The sequence below is a fragment of the Dendrobates tinctorius genome, unplaced genomic scaffold (assembly GCF_039654945.1).
Source record: "Dendrobates tinctorius isolate UK_male_01 unplaced genomic scaffold, ASM3965494v1 ptg000030l, whole genome shotgun sequence".
Taxonomy (NCBI): domain Eukaryota; kingdom Metazoa; phylum Chordata; class Amphibia; order Anura; family Dendrobatidae; genus Dendrobates; species Dendrobates tinctorius.
Window position 1 is genome coordinate 12,615,368 of NW_027361698.1, and position 23,353 is coordinate 12,638,720.

The 23,353-nt window shown below is 44.7% G+C and overlaps 1 protein-coding gene across 6 annotated transcripts in view; it reads left to right on the top strand.

Moving 5' to 3' along the window:
- PRSS12 (serine protease 12) overlaps nt 1-19,695 on the top strand; it is a 497,636-nt gene extending 477,941 nt beyond the window's left edge. For all 6 annotated transcript variants that reach the window (XM_073571862.1, XM_073571866.1, XM_073571863.1 and 3 more), the window contains 2 exons: nt 1,689-1,969; nt 18,276-19,695. In XM_073571862.1, the coding sequence (XP_073427963.1) occupies nt 1,689-1,969; nt 18,276-18,583 (589 nt within the window). In that variant the 3' untranslated portion in view covers nt 18,584-19,695. The remainder of the gene's footprint in view (nt 1-1,688; nt 1,970-18,275) is intronic.
- The last annotated feature ends 3,658 nt before the right edge of the window (nt 19,696-23,353 follow it).

The window sequence follows — 23,353 nt, forward strand, 5'->3', positions numbered from 1 at the left end:
GTAACTCTTTCAAGCCTGTTGGAAAGCCATTCTAGGTGACTCCTTCAAGACTTTTGGAAAGCCATTCTAGGTGACTCCTTCAAACCAGTTGGAAAGCCATTCTAGGGGACTCATTCAAGACTGTAGGAAAGCCATTTCAGATGACTTACTGCTACTTGAAAGAATATCAAGTGTATGAAAAGTTGTCATCAGAGTAAAAGGAAGGAGTAATTTAAGTTTTATCAAATATTCTGGTTTGTTATCCACGTTTTTCTTCACTCTTTGTTTTTATATGTTCCTTCGTGGTTTTACTGTATCAGTCTGAATCTATAAATTGCACATTCCAAAAAAAAGGAAAACTATTACATAAATACGTGTCCAAACTTTTGACTGGTACTGTATTAAAGAAAAAATGACAGGTGTGATCTGGGTTGCCAAATTTTTACTATGCAATTGTGCCCCATAACAGTGCCACTCACAGAGGGAATTAACAAAGCTAGCTGTACTGTGGTTGCCAATGGCTAAAATAAAAGAAAATATCTCTTCCATTTGACCAATTCATTTAAAAGGAAGGGGGCTATTTTTGGAGAAGATGAGATTTGTTCTTTGGTAATGGAAATTTTAGCCCAAAATGAAAAAATGAAAGACAACTTACTTCACCATATGGAATACGTAGGGGGGGAGGGAGATGTCTACACTCTAGAAGGATATGGAAACCTTCAGCGGAAGTTTTTTTTTATGTAAATTAATGTTTCTCTGACTAAAAATCTTTTTGCTACTGGGTTTCAATGCAAAATTTTGCACTGATGGCCTTCTACAGCCTTTATATTGCTGGCTGAAGAATAAAAAATAAATGACGCTTGTGTCACTTTAAGACACACAAATTTGTGCTGTATTTTCCATTACTAATTGTAAGCCAAATCTCGAATTAGAACCTGCACAGGGAAAATGTAGCAAACAAATAACGATACATATAGGTATATTCGCGTGTGCAGACTTTTGTGTGTATGACATGTATCTCAGTAGTGTGATTGTAAAAATTCACGTACTTGCTGCCAAAACTATCCCATCCAGCAAATTTTTGCTGTATAAAAGCAATATATTTTCTGGCACAAACAGATAAGCTATTTTTTTATTTGCAAGAAAAATGTTCTCTCTCTCCCCTGAAATTCTATGTGATGAACAGCAGTACGTACAGTATTACCATATCAAGGCAGAAGTTCAAGTACAAACATATAAATATAAATACTATACAACAGTATTCTGCAAACACTGTACCTGAATTCCACTATTTCTGCGCTTGTCAAAACTTGGGATACTGTTAACACGTTTTGATCAAAATGTATGAAACTATCCAGGTTCGGACTGGCACATAGGGTAACAGAGGAATCCCCCAGTGGGCCCCTGTGCAGATCTGGGCCCCCAACCCCACTGTATGGCTAGTACTTGTCATAATTCACTTATTCACTCTGGGCAGAAAAAAGCAGCATCTCATCATTCATTAACCAAACTACGCAGGTTATATAGAGATATAGGTAAATTTGTGCACCGGAGTTGCGTAATATTTATATGCAGGTGAAAAGTGGGCCCCCAAAGTCAATGCTACTGGTGGGCTCTTGGCGCCCCAGTCCGACATTGAGACTATCTGTAAACAGTGTTTTTCACCCATTGCGCAAGATCTAACTTTGCTTTCTTATGTCATTTTCTAGGTATGGTAACAACTCTCGTAGTTATGTGATAAGAGTGGGAGATTATCACACACTTGTCCCCGAGGAGTATGAAGAAGACCTAGGAATCCAGCAGATCATAATACACAAAGATTACAGACCTGATGGAAGTGACTATGACATCGCTCTTATAAGACTACATGGCTCTTCTGACCAGTGTGCGTCGTTCAGCACCCATGTCTTACCAGTCTGTTTACCAATGCGACGAGAAAGACCTCAAAAAACAGCATCAAACTGTTATATCACAGGATGGGGAGATACAGGTAACATTTCTTATTTTCATATGACACCATTTTATTATTTAATGACTAGCTTTCTCACAGTATATGGCCTTGTGTTAGAAACTTCATTGAATTTTCAGTTTGTGGTGTAAGGTAGCGCTCGTCATTCAGGTTGGGGATACTCGTTTTGCAACCATCTAACCAGATATGGCACGGGTTTTCTATAAAACATCAACAGTCCATGTGGTTTATTTAGGCATCATAAACCAAAGCTATAGAAAGTTCATATCAAATAGCATAGCGTCCATGACAGAGCTCCACTCTGTTAACCCTGTAGTCACACAGGTTATGCAATGTCCAATACGCAGGCTCTCTAGTTTCACAGTTATCTCACCCCATCAGGGTTACCTCATGGTTGCTTCACCACACTGCAGATGTCCATTCTCTCCCCTGGGAACTCTCAGACACGTGCAGCCATTATACACACAGGCACTTCAGGAAGGCAGACACATCTTCCAGCGAGACCTTCCAAACGGACCAACCGGGTCCAAGCAATCACTCATGTGACCTACTCTGGTCACCTTATATGGTGCATAGCCATGCCCACCGCATCACATGGCTATGACCTCATCACAGGTCCTACGAGCATACTCATAGTCTTTACTATAGGCATTTTTAGGCACACCCCTAGGTGGGTTTGTAGGTAGCTGGTCCTGCCCGTCTCACCAGCTACCTGGAAAGCTCTCCCTGACACAGTGTAACAGAAGCTCAGCAGTACCTCTGTTGATCAACACACATATTCAAGCTTCCATCCCAAGGCCACCTACCTTGGGATACATAATGGTCATTCAGCATCCTGCCACTCATCCTCTCTCCTGGGACACCTACACAGCACCCCCTAGTGGACAAAGTGGTCACTACACCACAGTGGGTAAACTCAACTGGGGCAGATTGATCAAAACTGTCTACGATAAAAACTCTCTTTGTTGGCAAGGGAAGCAAATCACAATGCTGCTTCCTTTTTACCTGTAATACGCTGGCTTCACCCATGGCTATTAACCTGTTAACCTGTTAAATTCCACTGTCAATCTCTGACAGCAGCATTTACAGTGCTTCAGTAGTGGGTGATTGTCATTCCATGTGCCCATGGGTGCCTCCGTGATGCGATCACGGCGCGACAATGAGTTGACATGACACCCGGAGATCGGCTGATGACCCCCCATGCTTGTCATGACAGTACTGCTGTGAGCAGCAGCTTTTGGCTGGCGTTCATAGGAAACCTTGATTTTTGCTATATTCAGCAGTATTGTGGTATTGTTGTATACAGCACAATCACTCAGACGATCACAGGTTCAAGTCCCATAAAAAGACTAACAAATACAGTGAAAAGTAAGAAAAAAAAAAAGGTTTTAAAAAAAAAAATATATACAGTGGAATTTAAAAGTTTGGGCACCCCTGGTCAAGGTTACTGTGAGACCATGTTCACACATTGAGTATTTGGTCAGTTTTTAAGCTCAGTAGTTGTAAGCCAAAACCAGAAGTGGAGCAATCAGAGAAAAAGTATAATGGAAACACGGGCACCATGTCTGCATATTTCGCCAACTTCTGGTTTTGAAATGCCAAATACTGAAGGTGTGAACGCAGCCTTATTGTGAACAGTGAAGCACGTTAAAGACGAAATGATCTTTAAAAGGTCTTAAGTAGTGTTGAGCGATACCGTTCGATACCCAAAAATATCGTATCGGATGGTATCGCCCGATACGAAAAAAATATCGGGTATCGCCGATTCCGATACCGGAAGTCCCATTCAAGTCAATGGGACTTCCGGTATCGGAATTTAAAAAAGCCCTTTATTTCCTTGTTGGCTAATTCTATGTAATTGAAAACAAATAAGAGTCATGTAGAATGTATTGTGGGAGGTGGAGGAGACATTAAAGGCATAGTGGTTTATTCAGATCACATGGCATAGCATTAATTCCAATTTTTTTTTCAAGACGTTCGGAGTTAAAAAGATATTGACTATGTTAACTTTTTTATATTTTGTCAGATATGTATGTTTCACAACTTCCATGCTCTTCACCTTCTTTTGTACTTCTCCCACACTTTCTCCTTCATGATCCGCAGCAGTAGCATTTTTTTCATCAACTTTTTCTTCACCTTATTCATCTTCTTCACCTTCTTCCCATTAATTTTTTTTTTCCAATCTTCATATTCTTCTTATTCAGCTATTATTAATTTTCATATGCTATTTCTTCATCTTCTTCCTATTCTTCTTTTTCTTCATTTTCATATGGTGACAGGCATTCCTGTAGTACTTATCTATAAAAGTTATAAGATTACACCTTACGTTCTGCCTGTCACAAAAGATTTACAACAGGATTAGTCCGCGTTCAGTTTGGCCTGCAGCAGCAGGCATTTTCCAGGGGCACCACGAGGAGGAACGGACTCACCCCCATTTACTGCTTAGTCTTCTTCTGCTTATAATTTTGATTTCTTCTATGCTGATTTTTAGTCTTATGCTTAATGTTCTTCTGCTTTCTGTTCTTCTGCTTTTGCTTCTTCTGCTTCTTGCTCTTCTGTCTTTTGTTCTGTATCTTGGTGGTTGTCTTCATGTTCTTTGTTCTCTTGGTCTTATTATTTAGGGTTATATTTCTGGTCTTCTTTGGTGTGGTCTTCAGGGTCGTCGTCATGGAGATCAATAAGGATTACCAAAGACAATTTCAAAAAGCTTGATCTTGGAAATGTAGCAGAAGGTACAAGAAGGCTGAGAAACTGGCAAGAACCAGCAGACAGTACTGGAACCCGTAGTGGCAGCAGAAGGAACAATAGCCAATGGCACTACTGAGGAACAGCTGACGGTGCTGGACCCCGGTTACTATGCAGGAGGTACCTGTGCTAGAAACCACTACCAAGGACCAGCTGACGTTGCTGGACCTCGGATACCGAGATGGAGGCACCTAGGCCAAAGGCTCTGGCGAGAACCAGCAGACAGTGCTGGAACCTGGATGGGTAGCAGAAGGAACAAGAGCCAATGGCACTACCGAGGACCAACTGACGGTGATGAACCACGGTTACTAAGCAGAAGGTACGTGTGCTAAAAAGCACTACCAAGGATCAGCTGACGGTGCTGGACCTCCGATACCGAGATGGAGGCACCTAGGCCAAATGCTCTGGCGAGAACCAGCTGACAGTGCTGGAACCCGGGTGGGTAGCAGAAGGTACCCATCCAAAGCAAAGTAGCCAGACCGCAAGCCGGCCGCAATTACCGAAACCCACAGTCCTACAGGGGGTCCATGTCCCATTGGCACTACGGATCCAGCCTTCAGTGCCAGTTCCCGCAGCCCACATAGGAGTCACCTAAACTGCAGGCACCGTAGAGTCGGCTAACCCGGCCGCAAGACGACTGGACAACGGATTGGTGGCATAGTGACCTTGACACTACCTGGAAACAGCTGGCGTGCTGGAACCAGGCTGGGCAACAGGGAGTACCCGTGCCAAAGACACTGCCGAGAACCAGCTGACGGTGCTGGAATCCAGATGGGTAGCAAAAGCTACAAGAGCCAATGGCACTACCGAGGAACAGCTGACGGTGCTGGACCACGGTTACTAGGCAGGAGGTACCTGTGCTAGAAAGCACTACCAAGGACCAGCTGATGGTGCTGGACCTTCGGATACCGAGATGGAGGCACCTAGGCCAAAGGCTCTGGCGAGAACCAGCTGACAGTGCTGGAACCCGGGTGGGTAGCAGAAGGTACCCATCCAAAGGAAAGTAGCCAGGCCGCAAGCCGGCCGCAGTTACCGAAACCCACAGTCCTACAGGGGGTCCATGTCCCATTGGCACTATGGATCCAGCCTTCAGTGCCAGTTCCCGCAGCCCACATAGGAGTCACCTAAACTGCAGGCACCGTAGAGACGGCTAACCCGGCCGCAAGACGACTGGACAACGGATTGGTGGCATAGTGACCTTGACACTACCCAGAAACAGCTGGTGTGCTGGAACCAGGCTGGGCAACAGGGAGTACCCGTGCCAAAGACACTGCCGAGAACCAGCTGACGGTGCTGGAACCCAGGGACAATCATGGTGAAGGCCGAGGCCTACTTGGTGGTAGTTTTAGATTGTTTGAGGACACTTTGCCCTCCACACAGCAGGGGATCAGCCCGACCCCCACTTTCACATGAACAAGTGATTTTTTCTGTGTGGACAGCACTTCCGAGCACCAACTAGCGTTGTTGGAGCCCAGGGAGAACCAGGGTGCAGGCCGAGGCCTACTTGGTGGCAGTTTTTGATTGTTTGTAGGCTACAACAGACTGTCAATGTGCTCCAATTAGGCATCTGTCTCCACTCTGTTTCCAGGATTTCACGTGACCACCAACACCGCCAGTTTATGCGTACAGCAGCCGTCTGCCCAATCCACACGTGTTCCTGGGTTACTGGGGTTCTGTAATGTCAGCAGATCCCCTGATGTGTGTCTGCCATTGTCTCCTGCTCTGTCCACTTTCCCACCGCTTGCAGTGAGAAGGTGGACAGCGCAGGAGACAGTGCCGGACACACATTGGGGGATCAGCTCACGTTACAGAACACCAGGAACACAGGAACAAGTGTGGAATGCGTGGACGGCAACTGTGAGCAGGAACTGGCGGTGTTGGAGGTCAGGGGAAATACTAGAGACAGAGTGGAGACAGAGGCCAAATCAGAGAATGTTTAAATCTGAAGTAGTTACAATTTGGAGGCAGCAGCTGTTTGCCCTCCACACAGCAGGGGATCAGCTGACGTTACCGACCCCACTTTCACATGAACGAGTGTTTTTTTCTGTGTGGACAGCACTTCCGAGCACCAACTGGCGTTGTTGGAGCCCAGGGACAATCATGGTGCAGGTCGAGGCCTACTAGGAGCCAGGTGTAAATCGGAGGTATTTTGACTTTGGAGGGAGCAGGACACTTTGCCCTCCACACAGCAGGGGATCAGCTGACGTTACTGACCCCCACTTTCACATGAACGAGTGTTTTTTTCTGTGTGGACAGCACTTCCGAGCACCAACTGGCGTTGCTGGAGCCCAAGGACAATCATGGTGCAGGCTGAGGCCTACTTGGTGGCAGTTTTAGATTGTTTGTAGGCTACAACAGACTGTCAACGTGCTCCAATTAGGCATCTGTCTCCACTCTGTTTCCAGGAATTCACGTGACCACCAACACCGCCAGTTTATGCGTACAGTAGCCATCTGCCCAATCCACACGTGTTCCTGTGTTGCTGGGGTTCTGTAATGTCAGCAGATCCCCTGATGTGTGTCTGCCACTGTCTCCTGCTCTGTCCACATTCCCACCGCTTGCAGTGGGAAGGTGGACAGCGCAGGAGACAGTGCCGGACACACATTGGGGGATCTGCTAACGTAACAGAACACCAGGAACACAGGAACAAGTGTGGAATGCGTGGACGGCAACTGTGAGCAGGAACTGGCAGTGCTGGAGGTCAGGGGAAATACTAGAGACAGAGTGGAGACAGAGGCCAAATCAGAGAATGTTTAAATCTGAAGTAGTTACAATTTGGAGGCAGCAGCAGTTTGCCCTCCACACAGCAGGGGATCAGCTGACGTTACCGACCCCCACTTTCACATGAACAAGTGTTTTTTTTCTGTGTGGACAGCACTTCCGAGCACCAACTGGCATTGTTGGAGCCCAGGGACAATCATGGTGCAGGCCGAGGCCTACTAGGAGCCAGGTGTAAATCGGAGGTATTTTGACTTTGGAGGGAGCAGGACACTTTGCCCTCCACACAGCAGGGGATCAGCTGACGTTACTGACCCCCACTTTCACATGAACGAGTGTTTTTTTCTGTGTGGACAGCACTTCCGAGCACCAACTAGCGTTGTTGGAACCCAGGGACAATCATGGTGCAGGCCGAGGCCTACTAGGAGCCAGGTGTAAAGCTGAGGTATTTTGACTTTGGAGGGAGCAGGACACTTTGCCCTCCACACAGCAGGGGATCAGCTGACGTTACTGACCCCCACTTTCACATGAACGAGTGTGTTTTTCTGTGTGGACAGCACTTCTGAGCACCAACTAGCATTGTTGGAGCCCAGGGAGAACCAGGGTGCAGGCCGAGGCCTACTTGGTGGCAGTTTTAGATTGTTTGTAGGCTACAACAGACTGTCAACGTGCTCCAATTAGGCATCTGTCTCCACTCTGTTTCCAGGATTTCACGTGACTACCAACACCGCCAGTTTATGCGGACAGTAGCCGTCTGCCCAATCCACACGTGTTCCTGTGTTACTGGTGTTCTGTAATGTCAGCAGATCCCCTGATGTGTGTCTGCCTCTGTCTCCTGCTCTGTCCATATTCCCACCGCTTGTAGTGGGAAGGTGGACAGCGCAGGTGTTATGATTCCACCGCATGGCGGGGGAAGAAGGTGCAACTGAGCTCCACCCCCTACTGACCCTACCTACTTGCCGGTCCCACCCTAGCCGGTGGGCGACAACTGGGTGGCGGTCCCTACCTCGGCGTAAGTGCAGGGAGCTACAGTGAGGGTAAGCCGAGGGTGGAATGAGTGCAGGACAACCTAAGAGAGACAAGCAGCAGCAAGGAGGACTACTAGTGTGAAACTAAAGAGTGAATGAACCTGAAGGGGAAAACCACGAAACCCCAAACTAACACAAAAAGTACTAAGCTTACAGCAAAGACAAAAGCGGAAAGCTGGAGTCCCAGGGGTACTCGAAGAAAGAGAGACCGGGAAGCTGTCAGAGGATGTACCGGACAGCGCTGTAGGGAGACAGGAATCCGTACCACAGAAGAATCACCGGCAAGGAGTGAAAGCCCTGTGGAGTGCTAAATAGGAAAAAGGCGGGACATAAGCACAGGAAACAGTGAAGCAGCCAATCACCAGAACGGAGGAAGAACGAAAAAGAACTAGTTGATCAGAAACTGTATATTAAGACTGGTTGTGTGGCGCAACCAGTAAGGCAGCGAGACTTGCTGTGGAACACAGACTAGACCCCGGTACGAATCCTGACAGCAGGAGACAGTGCCGGACACACATTGGGGGATCTGCTCACGTTACAGAACACCAGGAACACAGGAACAAGTGTGGAATGCGTGAACGGCAACTGTGAGCAGGAACTGGCGATGTTGGAGGTCAGGGGAAATACTAGAGACAGAGTGGAGACAGAGGCCAAATCAGAGAATGTTTAAATCTGAAGTAGTTACAATTTGGAGGCAGCAGCAGTTTGCCCTCCACACAGCAGGGGATCAGCTGACGTTACCGAACCCCACTTACACATGAGCGAGTGTTTTGTCTGTGCGGATAGCACTTCTGAGCACCAACTGGCGGTGTCAGAGCCCAGGGAAAATCAGGTAGTAGGCCAAGGCCTACTTGGAGCCAGGTGTAAATCTGAGGTTGTTTGACTGTGGAGGGAGCAGGACACTTTGCCATACACACAGCAGGGGATCAGCTGACGTTACCGAACCCCACTTACACATGAGCGAGTGTTTTGTCTGTGCGGACAGCACTTCTGTGCACCAACTGGCGGTGTCGGAGCCCAGGGAAAATCAGGTAGTAGGCCGAGGCCTACTTGGAGCCAGGTGTAAATCTGAGGTTGTTTGACTGTGGAGGGAGCAGGACACTTTGACATACACACAGCAGGGGATCAGCTGACGTTACCGAACCCCACTTACACATGAGCGAGTGTTTTGTCTGTGTGGACAGCACTTCTGAGCACCAACTGGCGGTGTTGGAGCGCAAGGAAAATCAGGTAGTAGGCCGAGGCCTACTTGGTGGCAGTTTTCGATTGTTTCTAGACTACTACTAACTGTCAACGTACTCCAATTAGGCCTCTGTCTTCACTCTGTTTCAAGTATTTCCTCTGGCTTCCAACCACGCCAGTTGCTGCTCTGAAATGCCGTCTGCACAACCCACACTTGTTCCTGTGTTACTGAGGTTCTGTAACAGCAGCTTCTCCCTAGAGGTGAGTCAGGCAATGTCTCCTGCTCTGTCCACTTTTCCACTACTAGTAGTGGGAATGTAGACAAAGCAGGAGACATTGCCGGACTCACCTCTGGAGATGAGCAGATGTTACAGGACCCAGGTAACACAGGAACAAGTGTGGATTGTGCAGACGGCACTTGAAAGCAGAAACAGGGGGTGTTGTAGGCCGGAGGAAATACTCAAAACAGAGTGGAGACAGAGGGCAAATCAGAGAACATATTAAATCAGAGGTAGTCAGAAGTTGTAGGCAGCAGGAGAGTTTGCCGTACACACAGCAGGGGATCAGCTGACATTACCGAACCCCACTTACACATGAGCGAGTGTTTTGTCTGTGCGGACAGCACTTCTGAGCAACAACTGGCGGTGTCGGAGCCCAGGGAAAATCAGGTAGTAGGCCGAGGCCTACTTGGAGCCAGGTGTAAATCTGAGGTTGTTTGACTGTGGAGGGAGCAGGACACTTTGCCATACACACAGCAGGGGATCAGCTGACGTTACCGAACCCCACTTACACATGAGCGAGTGTTTTGTCTGTGCGGACAGCACTTCTGAGCACCAACTGGCGGTGTCGGAGCCCAGGGAAAATCAGGTAGTAGGCCGAGGCCTACTTGGAGCCAGGTATAAATCTGAGGTTGTTTGACTGTGGAGGGAGCAGGACACTTTGACATACACACAGCAGGGGATCAGCTGACGTTACCGAACCCCACTTACACATGAGCGAGTGTTTTGTCTGTGTGGACAGCACTTCTGAGCAACAACGGGCGTTGCTGTAGCCCAGGAAATAAAGTTCAGGTCATGGAAACATGAACACAACAGGAGACCTGGATCCTGTTGCCAGCCAATTATTTATTCTGGAAGAGGACTGGCAAATTCAGGTGAGATCCAGGCCTTGTTCATTTTCAGAAAAGTAAGCCGGTCAACATTATCGGCGGATAGTCGCGTGCGACGGTCTGTTACCACACCACCTGCAGCACTAAAGACATGTTCCGATAATACACTGGCAGCAGGGCAAGCCAGCACCTCCAATGCATACTGGCTAAGCTCTGGCCATGTATCCAGCTGAGAGACCCATTACTTGAACGGGGAAGAGCCGTCTGGGAGTACACTAACAGGGCAAGACAAGTAGTCTGTCACCATCTGACAGAAACGTTGCCTCCTGCTGACTGGAGCCGTCTGTGATGGTGTAGCCGTTTGTGGCGGTCCCAGAAAACTTTTCCACATTTGGGCCATACTGGCCTTGCCTTGTCCTGCGGCACTGCCTCTGCTACCTCTTTGTGCAGAGCTTCCTCCACTGCCTCTACCCACATGGCTGCTTTGAAAAGCACTACCAGCAACACTTGCGGGGGGAATGGAGAACATGATGGCCTGCACAAGTGTTTCTTGGTACTCCCGCATTTTTTGCTCCTGGTTCAACTGTGGTATGAGGCTTTCTAAGTTGTCCCGGTAGCGAGGATCTAGGATGGTGTACACCCAATAATCAGCCCTGTGGAGAATGTTGGCGATGCGGCGGTCATTTAACAAGCACTGCAGCATGAAATCAACCATGTGCTGCAGACTGCCAACTGGACCGGAAACGCTGTCCCCAGCTTGAGGCAGCATCTCAGCCTGCTCAGCATCACCCCACCCTCGCTGTACACACTGACTACTAGAGCCTTGTGTACCTCCCTCCTCTGGAGAGATGTGTTCCTCCTCCATTGACTCCTCGTCATCCTCCTCACTAAGTGTCCCCTGCCTGGGCCTTTGTGTGGAAGCACGTTGCGCAGACTTGCCAGAAGCAGATGGCATTTCTGACTCCTCATCCTCGACCTCTTCAAAAACCTCCTCACTTAGTGCTTGTAAGGTTTTTTGAAGCAGACAGATAAGGGGGACAGTCATGCTGACTAGTGCATCATCTGCACTGGCCATCCGCGTGGAGTAATCGAAGGCACGCAAAACTTGGCAGATGTCCCTCATAGTGGCCCACTCAGTGGTGGTGAAGTGTGTCCGGCGCACAGTGCGACTTGTTTGCGCCTGATGCAGCTGGTACTCCATTACTGCTGCCTGCTGCTCACACAACTGCTCCAACATATGTAACGTTGAATCCCACCTGGTGGGGAGGTCACATATGATGCGATGTTCTGGCAGGCGGAATCGGCGTTGCAGAGATGCAATGCGTGATCTTGCCATGCTGGAACGACGCAAGTGAGCACACTCTAGGCGAAACTTGTGCAGCAGTGCATCAAGATCCGGATAGTCCCTCAGAAAGCTCTGCACGACCAAATTGAGCACGTGTGCCAGACATGGTATGTGAGTGAGGTTTCCTAGGCCCAGAGCTGCCACTAGATTTCGGCCATTGTCACTCACTACCAAACCTGGCTGGAGATTCGCTGGCACAAACCACACATCGCTCTCCTGCTTGATGGCATTCCAGAGCTCCTGTGCTGTGTGGCTCCGATTCCCCAAAGAAATTAATTTAAGGACGGCCTGTTGACGTTTGGCCACACCTGTGCTCATATCTGGCCTAACAGGCTCATGCAGTACTGATTCCGAGGAACTAGAGTAGGAGGAGGACTCAATATGTACAGACTGCATTCCTGCAATCCTTGGAGTTGGCAGAATACGTACAGAGCCACTCTCCAGATCTGTACCCGGCTCCACAACATTGACCCAATGGGCAGTGAGGGAAAGGTATCATCCCTGTCCATGGCTACTGGTCCACGCATCGGTGGTCAGGTGGACCTTGCTAATGACAGCGTTTAGTAGCGCATTTTTAATTTTTACCTCCACATGCTTTTGCAGGGCAGGGACGGCTTGCCTGCTGAAATAAAAGCGGCTGGGCACATTGTATTGTGGAATTGCCAATGACATCAAGTTCCGGAAGGTGTCAGTCTCCACCAGCCTGAATGACAGCATCTCAAGGGCCAGTAGTTTGGCAATGCCGGCATTCAGAGCCAGTGCTCGGGGATGGTTTGCCGAGTATGGTCGCTTTTTCTCCCATGCCTGTGCTACCGATTGCTGGTGAGTGGCCTGGGAGTGTGCTGATGACTGAGAACGTGGTTCAGTGGGTGGAATTTCACTGGGTCTCTGGACAACAGTGGCAGTGGTTCTTCCATGGCGTTCCAGTGAGGAAGCCAAACCAGCTGTGTGTGAGCTGGAAGAAGAGGCCCCAACATGAGCTGAAGAGGTGGTAGGTGCTGCTGAAGGTTGGCCTACATCTTCAGTGTGTCTGTGTAACTCCACCTCGTGCTTGGTACGCACATGTTTCCACATATTTGTGGTATTGAGGTTGCTCACATTTTTCCCTCGTTTAACTTTATGATGACACAGCTTGCATTTGACAAAGCAAATGTCATCTGCAACTGTGTCAAAAAAAGACCACGCACTGCAAGTCCTGGGAGCACCCGTTTTCTGTTTTGGAAGAGGATTGCTCTTCACGGGTGCCAAAGTGGAGGCTACAGGCAACCAAGTCTGCCCCCGCCCTCTCACTCCTCTTTTGGCCATTCGGGGAATCTCTTCCTCAGAGCTGCTCCCACCACCTTCCTGTGGCTGACGCTATGATGGGTCAAGGACCTCATCATCTCCACTCCCCTCTTCAAGCACTGGCTGGTCCTGGGTTGTCTCGCCAGCACCGTACGCACCAGAAATTGGCAACTGAGTCTCATCATCATCAGATGAGCACTGAGGTGTGCTGACAATAGGCACTGGCACACCCGCCTCTTCAGATTCAGAAGGGCAAAACAGTTGCGCATCACTGCATTCTCCCTCTTCTTCACGCTCTAGAATGCTGCTTGGCTGGCCACCTCTTTCCAAGCCAACAGATTCTGAGAACAGAAGTAAAGATTGAGATGGCTCCTGTCCAGGGCTCTCAGACTGCCTGGGCAATTTGGCAGGTGGTGAAGAGACAGATGGTTGCTCTTCAGTGCTCTGGCCCTGGGAGGATGCGGAAGTCATTGAAGTGGATGCGTTAGCTGCCATCCATCCAACAACGGTTTCAATTTGTTCATCATGCAGCAGTGGGGTACGGCGAGGTCCTACAAAGCTGCACATGAAGGACTGCCTGGTAAAAGTGGGGGATGCCGGGTCACTGGTGGCCGCAGCAGACACCGAATCCCCACGTCCTCTCCCTGCTGAATCCCCCCGTCCTCTCCCTGCTGAAACTCCACGGCCACGACCACGTGCCTTACTCCCTGCCTTCTTCATCTTGGTAGACTGATAAAGATAGGCAGAAAAGTAAAAAAGGGGTGGCTTAGTGTTCTTATTCCTGAACACCTGCTAACCAGTATAAGAAACACTAGTTTGGCTAAGAGTGTGTGTACTACACTTTAATATGATCTAATGTGGCCTACACAACTGTAAAGTGGAGTGTTTGGTGAACTTTATTTCCTTTTTTTTTGTTTTGGGGAAAAAGAAAAGGATGTGACCAAAGTTTGAAAGCTATAGTATCACAAACTTTTTGGAGCGATTACAATGCAGGAAGCTAACCTACAATGCAATTGATGAGGCTCCAAAAAATAGGGTGATACTAGTCTGGCTGGCCCTGAAGGGCACAAGCCAGCAAAAAGGCTCCTCTATCTAATCCTATATAGTGTTTGCAACCAACCAATGACAATGGATGCGGATGGAAGCACACTAATATAAGAGCAAAAATCTGGCTAAATTTGCTGCAAAAAAAGGACTATGTATGAGGCAGTGACGCACGCTGAGCGGACTACAATCAGGGGTTGGCTGTAGAACACACTGCAACGTGAGCTGCACTCACACACAGAGAGACCTATCAGACAGCCAAAAACAGTGCAGAGAAATGGGCTATAGCACTGAAAGGCTGCTGAAAGGCTCCTCTGTCCACTCCTTTAGTGTTTGCAACCAACGTATATGGATACGTATGGAAGCACACTATACAGGAGAAAAAAAAGCAGCAATAAAAGAAAAATGTGTATGAGGCAGAGACACACGCTGGGCGGCCTACAAGCAGACGTGCCTGCAGGACACACTACACAGCGTGGGTCTGCACTCACACAGCCCTTGCAGACAGCTATTAAAACAGCGCTGCTGGGCTACAAAAATGCTACAGTGGTGGATTATGTAGCCTGGGTAGAGCAATAGATATGTTTGATGATCGCTATTTCTAACTGTCCCTCACAGTCTTCAACAGCACCCTGTCCCTAACTGAATTCACAGCAGAGTGAACCCGAAATGGCGGCTGCTGCGGTTTTTATAGTGCATCATGTCATCATTTCAGCAGCCAATCACAGCCATGCCAGTAGTTAAAATGCCTACATGCCTAACAGGATGTGCCCACACTTCTGAGGATCCCCATTGGCTGAATCAAATCGAGCGGGCTCCTAGCATTATGGGAACTTCCAATTCCGGTATTCGATATGAAAAAAGTATCTGAACTAAGTATCGGAATTCCGATACAGCTAATATCGGCCGATACCTGATACTTGCGGTATCGGAATGCTCAACACTAGTCTTAAGTTAAATATGACACATTTCCTTAGTATTTTAGGCAAAAAAATAATTATATATATATATATATATATATAATTTTTTGTTTTGCATAAAATACTAAGGAAATTTATATATTCATCGTTTGCATATTAAAAATTCTAAAAAGGGAAAATGGGTTGATGCAAAAGTTTGGGCACCCTTTAACATTTGTGTGCTCTGATAACTTTAACCAACATTTCAGACGTTATTTAGCCTGTTAGGGTTATGGCTTGTTCGCTATCATCATTAGGAAAGGTCAAGTTTCCCAACTTTATAAAACCCAGCCTCCTTTAACCTTGTGCCAAAAAACAGCAGCCATGGGTTCTTATAGATAGCTACCTAGCACTCTGAAAATGAAAATGGTGGAGGGGCACAAAGCAGGAGAAGGCTATAAGAAGATAGCAAAGTTGCCCTTTTCTCAGTTCGAAATGTAATTAAGGAATGGCAATTATCAGGAACAGTGGAAAACCAAGCAAAATTTCAGTGAGAGCTGATGATAGTATTGCTAGAGAGGCAAATAAAAAACCCTGCTTCACTGCAAAAGAAAGACATTCAGAAAGGTTGAGCAGACTCTGGATTTGTGGTACATTGTTCTACTGTTCAGAGAAAGCTGCACAAATATGGCCTTCATGGAAGAGTCATCAGAAGAAAAACTCCCCTCACCATAAAATTTAGCATCAGAAGTATGCAAAAGAACATCTAAACAAGCCTGATGCTTTTTTAAATCAAGTCCTGTGGATTGATGAGATTAAAATAGACCTCTTTGGCCACAATGATCAAAGGTATGTGTGGAGAAAAAAGGGCACAGATTTTCAGGAAAAGAACATCTCGCCAACCATTAAGCATGGGGGTGGATCAATCATGCTTTGGGGTTGTGTTTCAGACAATGGCAAAAGAAACACTTCACGGGTAGAGGGAAAAATGGATTCAATGAAATTTCAACAAATTCTTGACGAAAACATAAAACCAATTGTAAAAAAAAGCTGAAGTTTAAAACAGGATGGGTTCTACAAATGGATAATGATCCTAAACACACGTAAAAATCCACAATAGACTATCTCAAAAGGCACAAGCTGAAGGTTTTACAGTGACTCTCACAGTCCCCTGATCTGAACATCATTGAAAGTCTGTGGCTAGACCTCAAAATAGCAGTGCATGCAAGACGACCCAGGAATCTCACAGAACTGGAAGCATTTTCCAAGGTAGAATGGATGAAAATTCCTCAAACAAGAAATGAAAGAGTCTTGTCTGGCTACAAAAAGTGTTTACAAGTCTTGATACTTTCAATAGGGCGTGCTACAAGATACTAACCATGCGGGGGGGGCCCAAACCTTTGCATCTGCCCATTTTCCTTTTTGTAATTCAATAACAATATATATATTTTTGCCTAAAATACAAAGGATATGTATCCTTAACATTAGCCCTTTTAGAGATCATTTCATCTTCAACTTGTTTAATTGTTCACAATAGCAGTAATTTTGACTAGGGTGCCCAAGCTTTTACATGTATATAATAAAAATATTAAAAAAGTAAAACTTTTTCCCAATTAAAAATGAATAAACACAGAAAACCTATACATATGTGGTATCATTATGTCCGTAAAAATCTTATGTATCAACATATAAAATTAATTAACCTTATCGATAAACAATGTAATGAGAAAAAAATCTAAACGTCCAAATTATGTTTTTTGGATAACACTGCAATAAAATGCAATCAAAACACTGTATCTACCATAAAATGGTAGCAATAAAAGCAACAGCTCAGTGCACAAAAAATAAGCCTTCAAACCGCCTCATTAAGCAAAAATTGAAAATGTTACCGGTATTGGAATATGATGACACAAGAAAAAGGTTTTTTTTTAACAAATTTCCATAATTTTTCAACACCTAAGCAAAACAAAAAAAACTATAGATGTTTAATATTTCCATAATTGTACTGACCACTAAAATTGTATTGCCAAATCATTTTTATGTATAAAGCATATGATAAAAAAAAGCCCCAAAAACAATTGTGGAATTGCACTTTTTTTTAGCAATCTTGCCACACTTGGAATTTTTTTATCGCTTTCTAGTACATCACATGATAAATTGAATGGCGTCATTCAAAAGTACAACTCGTTCCCCAAAAGCAAACCCTCATAAGGTTATGTGGATGGAAAAATAAAAAAGTTATGGCTCTTAGAAGAAGAGGAAAAAATGAAAATGCAAACCTAAACAATAGCCATGTCAGGAATTGGGATAAAGATAAGCTCTAATTAGCTTCTGTATGCAACAAATAAAGTTTCTGTATTAGACAGTTTTGATCAATGACTCATGATATATGGTATGTATCTTAATGTCTGTTTTTTAATATGATTTAAATTTTTTGTACAATGGGAATCAGCAATGTAATTATTCGGTATGACTATGGAGACACAGGCAAATTAAGATATAATCATGTTTGATCCCATCTTGGCATGTATTAAGCTAAGACATCAACCTTGAAAATATGATGGATAGGTAACATTTGAGGTGTGCATATGAGTAATGCCAGGATGGCATTTTGAGGCCTAGTTGACAAGTAATCAATGGATGTTACATTTTTTTAGCGGAACATTTTTAAGTAAAATACATAAATAATTCTCATTGTACAGCTCCCAGACTGACATTAAATACCGTAAAATATCCCCAGAAGCAGACCTGTCAGTCACAGTAGTGTTTGTTGAAGTCGTGCCTGCTATGGAAGTGCATCAGTCACTGACAGCTCTGCTCTATCTAATGCTTTTCTAAACTATCCTTTTCAACCTCCTGCAGGGACTCAAATCCCTGGAAAAACATCTGTACTAGTCAAGCCACATCTCTACCGTGTATAGATTGTAGTAGATATTGAAACACATTTACCAAACCATATGCGTGTTTATTTTAGGTCGGGCGTATTCAAGGACTTTACAACAAGCTGGAGTGACTTTACTACCCAAGCGAATCTGTGAGGATAGGTACAGGAGTCGGTTTACAGGAAGGATGCTTTGTGCAGGAAGTCCTCAAGAGCAGAAGCACGTAGACAGCTGTCAAGGGGACAGTGGTGGCCCTTTGGTCTGTGAACGTTCTGGAGGAAGCTGGGTAGTCTTTGGAGTAACTTCTTGGGGATATGGATGTGGAATGAAAGACTCTCCTGGAGTATACACAAGAGTGTCTTCTTTTATACCATGGATAAAGAGTTTGACCAATGTATAGACCACTGAAGAATTCTCATGTTTCCAAAGAAGCTAGACCAAATTCTCATGTATGCTACCTTCACAACCAGGCACTCAGGAGTATGGCATAACGTTTCTACCTTCGCACAGCTAGCTGTATGCTGCATCATACAGACTGTTTCCTTTTAGGGAGACTTTAGAAAAGAGAAGCCAAGTGGCAGCTAGACAGGGTGTATAATAATAAGGACACTGTCTAGAGAAGCACGTTATGGAATTTCCACAAATAAACATTTTCAGACATGTTATTTTTTTTATTTCTGTCTAAATAAGTTGTTTTTTTCTGGTTAATAATTCATTGATTAAAGTGATATGATCTGTTTTTGCCGTGTACACATGGATTTTTTTATTATTTTAACTGATGCTAAGGTGCCCATATACATTAAAAATAAAGTTAGTTGGACTTGTTGATTTTGTAAGGATCTATCTGGTGGCCTCTTGATTCTCCAATGATAAATAATGTTAGTGAAAAAAAGGATTGGATGATTGAACTTTAGACATCTAATTCTTTTGTTGCTAGGGGATAAAAAAATCCTGCCTGAGGTACCTGGCAGCTGCTTTCTGCCTTCTCATAAAAAAACAAGCTGAGAAAACATGTGTATGGAGCAGTGGGAAGAAATGGATGTTGGCCCAATTAGAGTTCGACTGACAGCTGTGTCATATACAGTATATGGGCATCAAATGGGTATCATTTTGAGCTCATCTCTGGTGAACAGTAGGAGAATGGTCAGTTTTAGCTAATTTCAGCTTTTCTTAAAGTAAAATAAATTAAGCCATGTTCATCTTTTTCCTAATGAATTATTGCTTGTCTCTATATATTTGGTAGTCATGTAGTTTTGACTGGTGCAGAATATATAAAAACACAAAAATATTTCAATTGTGCGAATACTCAGTTAAAAAGTAGTGCACTAAATTGAAGCAATCTAGATATGTCCTGTACATTAATGGCATTTTCAGTCTTTTCAGGACAACCCATCTTTCATTTCTGTGTTTGCATATCCAGATGTGCCCTTCCTTATTTTGCATTTGTCTCAACATATACTATAATGTATAGCACAAAATAACCAATATTAAAAAAAACAAACAAATCAAAAACATGATTTTGTGATACTCTGTCTCAAGACGACTGTATTATAGTTTTCTATGTTTGTTCACCCAGTTGTTGTGATGTGAATTGCAGTCTGTGCAATTGAATACTGTAACAAAATTATATTAACTTCTTCTTGGTCAAGAAATTAGAATTAAAGTTCTGAATCATTGCAGAGGAATTAATCTCAAAACTTCCTAAATAATGTTTAGAACTTCAAAACCTATACTAATTTTTTCAACGGTGATGATCATACAGTTGTGGCCAAAAGTATTGACACCCCTGCAATTCTGTCAGATAATACTAGTTTCTTCCTGAAAATGATTGCAAACACAAATTCTTTGGTATTATTATCTTCATTTAATTTGTCTTAAATGAAAAAAACACAAAAGAGAAAGAAGCAAAAAGCAAAACATTGATCATTTCACACAAAACTCCAAAAATGGGCCAGACAAAAGTATTGGCACCCTCAGCACAATACTTGGTTGCACAACCTTTAGCCAAAATAACTGCGACCAACCGCTTCCGGTAACCATTAATGAGTTTCTTACAATGCTCTGATGGAATTTTAGACCATTCTTCTTTGGCAAACTGCTCCAGGTCCCTGATATTAGAAGGGTGCCTTCTCCAAACTTCCAATTTTAGATCTCTCCACAGGTGTTCTATGGGATTCAGGTCTGGACTCTTTGCTGGCCACCTTAGAAGTCTCCAGTGCTTTCTCTCAAACCATTTTCTAGTGCTTTTTGAAGTGTGTTTTGGGTCATTGTCCTGCTGGAAGACCCATGACCTCTGAGGGACTGAGGGAGACCCAGCTTTCTCACACTGGGTCCTACATTATGCTGCAAAATTTGTTGGCAGTCTTCTGCCATGCACACGGTCAAGCAGTCCAGTGCCAGAGGCAGCAAAGCAACCCCAAAACATCAGGGAACCTCCGCCATGTTTGACTGTAGGGACCGTGGTTTTTTTCTTTGAATGCCTCTTTTTTCTCCTGTAAACTCTATGTTGATGCCTTTGCCCAAAAAGCTCTACTTTTGTCTCATCTTACCAGAGAACATTCTTCCAAAGCGTTTTAGGCTTTTTCAGGTAAGTTTGGCAAACTCCAGCCTGGCTTTTTTATGTCTCGGGGTAAGAAGTGGGGTCTTCCTGGGTCTCCTACCATACAGTCCCTTTTCATTCAGACGCCGACAGATAGTACGGGTTGACACTGTTGTACCCTCGGACTGCAGGGCAGCTTGAACTTGTTTGAATGTTAGTCGAGGTCCTTTATCCAACATCCGCACAATCATGTGTTGAAATCTCTTGTCAATTTTTCTTTTCTGTCCACATCTAGGGAGGTTAGCCACAGTGCCATGGGCTTTAAACTTCTTGATGACATTGCGCATGGTAGACACAGGAACATTCAGGTCTTTGGAGATGGACTTGTAGCCTTGAGATTGCTCATGCTTCCTCACAATTTGGTTTCTCAAGTCCTCAGACAGTTGTTTGGTCTTCTTTCTTTTCTCCATGCTCAATGTGGTACACACAAGGACACAGGACAGAGGTTGAGTCAACTTTAATCCATGTCAACTGGCTTCAAGTGTGATTTAGTTATTGCCAACACCTGTTAGGTGCCACAGGTAAGTTACAGGTGCTGTTAATTACACAAAGAGAGAGAAGCATCACATGATTTTTTTGAACAGTGCCAATACTTTTGTCCACCCTCTTTTTTATGTTGTGTGTGGAATTATATCCAATTTGGCTTTAGGACAATTCTTTTTGTGTTTTTTCATTTAAGACAAATTAAATGAAGATAATAATAACAACAAAGAATTTGTGTTTGCAATCATTTTCAGGAAGAAACTGAGTCAATACTTTTCATGTATTGCAGAAGTGTAATTGGAAACTGCCCCAATGCTTCAGTATAGTATTTTACATGCGCCATATGCAAAAAGTTGAATTACATACAGTAGATACCTTTGGGGAAATTATTTTTTAAATGCATAATTTTTTGTAATAGGATTTCATTAACATTTTTCGATCGTTTGGGCTTCTGAAGCCTCTATTTATCACATTACATAGCTGTCTGCAGAACAGTGAGCCCTTGTGAAGGCAGAATTTGTAACTCTGATGCCTTTTCTTCTGAACAAAATAAAAATAAATGGTATTCCAAAAATGATTTTTATCCAAGAATGCATGCATTTAAAAGAAATAGGGAAGGGATTCCTAGGCTAAGACCAGGTTGGTCCATCTAGCCTCCACACAGTCAATGAGGTTGCTTGCAGGCTACCATTCTCCAAAGATACTTTAATCTATATTTCTCTATTTTAATTGATTTAATTGTATTTTTATATTTCACGTTTGTATTCAGTCTGCCAATTTAATTCTTGGTTAAGGGGATGGAGAACCTTAGCACAAAATATTCAAACCAAGTACAGTGGCTTTCTGCACCATGACGTGGCCAATCATTTAGGTGCACCTTCCCATCTTCTTGTTCTACATCTATCTCCACCATTCTCTTGCTCTATCAAGCCAGACAGAGATGTCAATCAAATAAGGGAGGAATGATAAATGGAAAATAAGCAGGTGTGAGGGTATGTGCACATGCTGCGGATTCTGCTGCGGATCCGCTGCGGATTTGGCCCTGCAGATCCGCAGCAGTTTCTGCTGCATTGTACAGTACCTTTATTTTCTATGGAAAATTTAAACTGCTGTGCACATGCTGCGGATTTTTCCGTTCGGATTTGCTGCAGTTTCAAATCCATAGCATGTCAATTCTTTTTGCGGAATCCGCAGTGGTTTTTACACCTGCTCCATTGTACAGGTGTCAAACCCGCAGGGGAAAACCGCAGGCTCATCCGCAGATAAACCGCAGGTCTTTTGACCTGCGGATTTTGCCAAATCCGAGCGGAAAAATCCGCAACACAATCCGCAACGTGTGCACTTACCCTGAAGGTATATTAGCTCCGCCCTGATGTACCATGGTGGCGGGACTTAGCTTGAACAAGTCCCTTTAAGGGTTGCTTTACAATGTAGGATAAGCTACAGAAATGATGGAGCTAAAGATTACAGCATTTGAGGCTAGATAGTGTTTTATGGCAATTCAAATACAATTCAGAGTGTAAGACCGTGTTCACACGTAGTGTAAATGCTGCATTGTTTCTGCTGCAGTTTTTTTTGTGAGCAGAAAACTTTCTGATTTAAACTGTTCAAGCAAAGTGGATGGGATTTCATGAAAACTCATGCGCACTGTGCGTCTGGTCTGTACATTTTTTCTCTATAGGTTTCTACTCAGAGCCTGAAAAAAATGCACATAAATACAATGCATATAAAAAGGAAAATAAAAATGCATATAAAAAACAGGTGTAAAATAAAACACAGCTGCTTTTTTAAGTGTTAGGGACGGCGGAACGCACTAAATATAAAATAATAGAAAGTGCGTTCGTCGCCCGGGGTCCACCGTGCAGAGGTGTTAAACTGCTGCTATATAATGGCAGATGCACAATATGGCGGTATATCGCACACGGGTTGAACGTCACCCGGTGTGCACTGGGCGTACTCTGTTATATTCACAGAGTCTCCTTAAGGCATAAACATAAATGACAAGCCTGTTGACCTAACAGGTCTCAGAGGTGTGCACGCACGGTATATGGTCACAGGACTCGGGCCCAAGACACAGGGTCGGTGTCC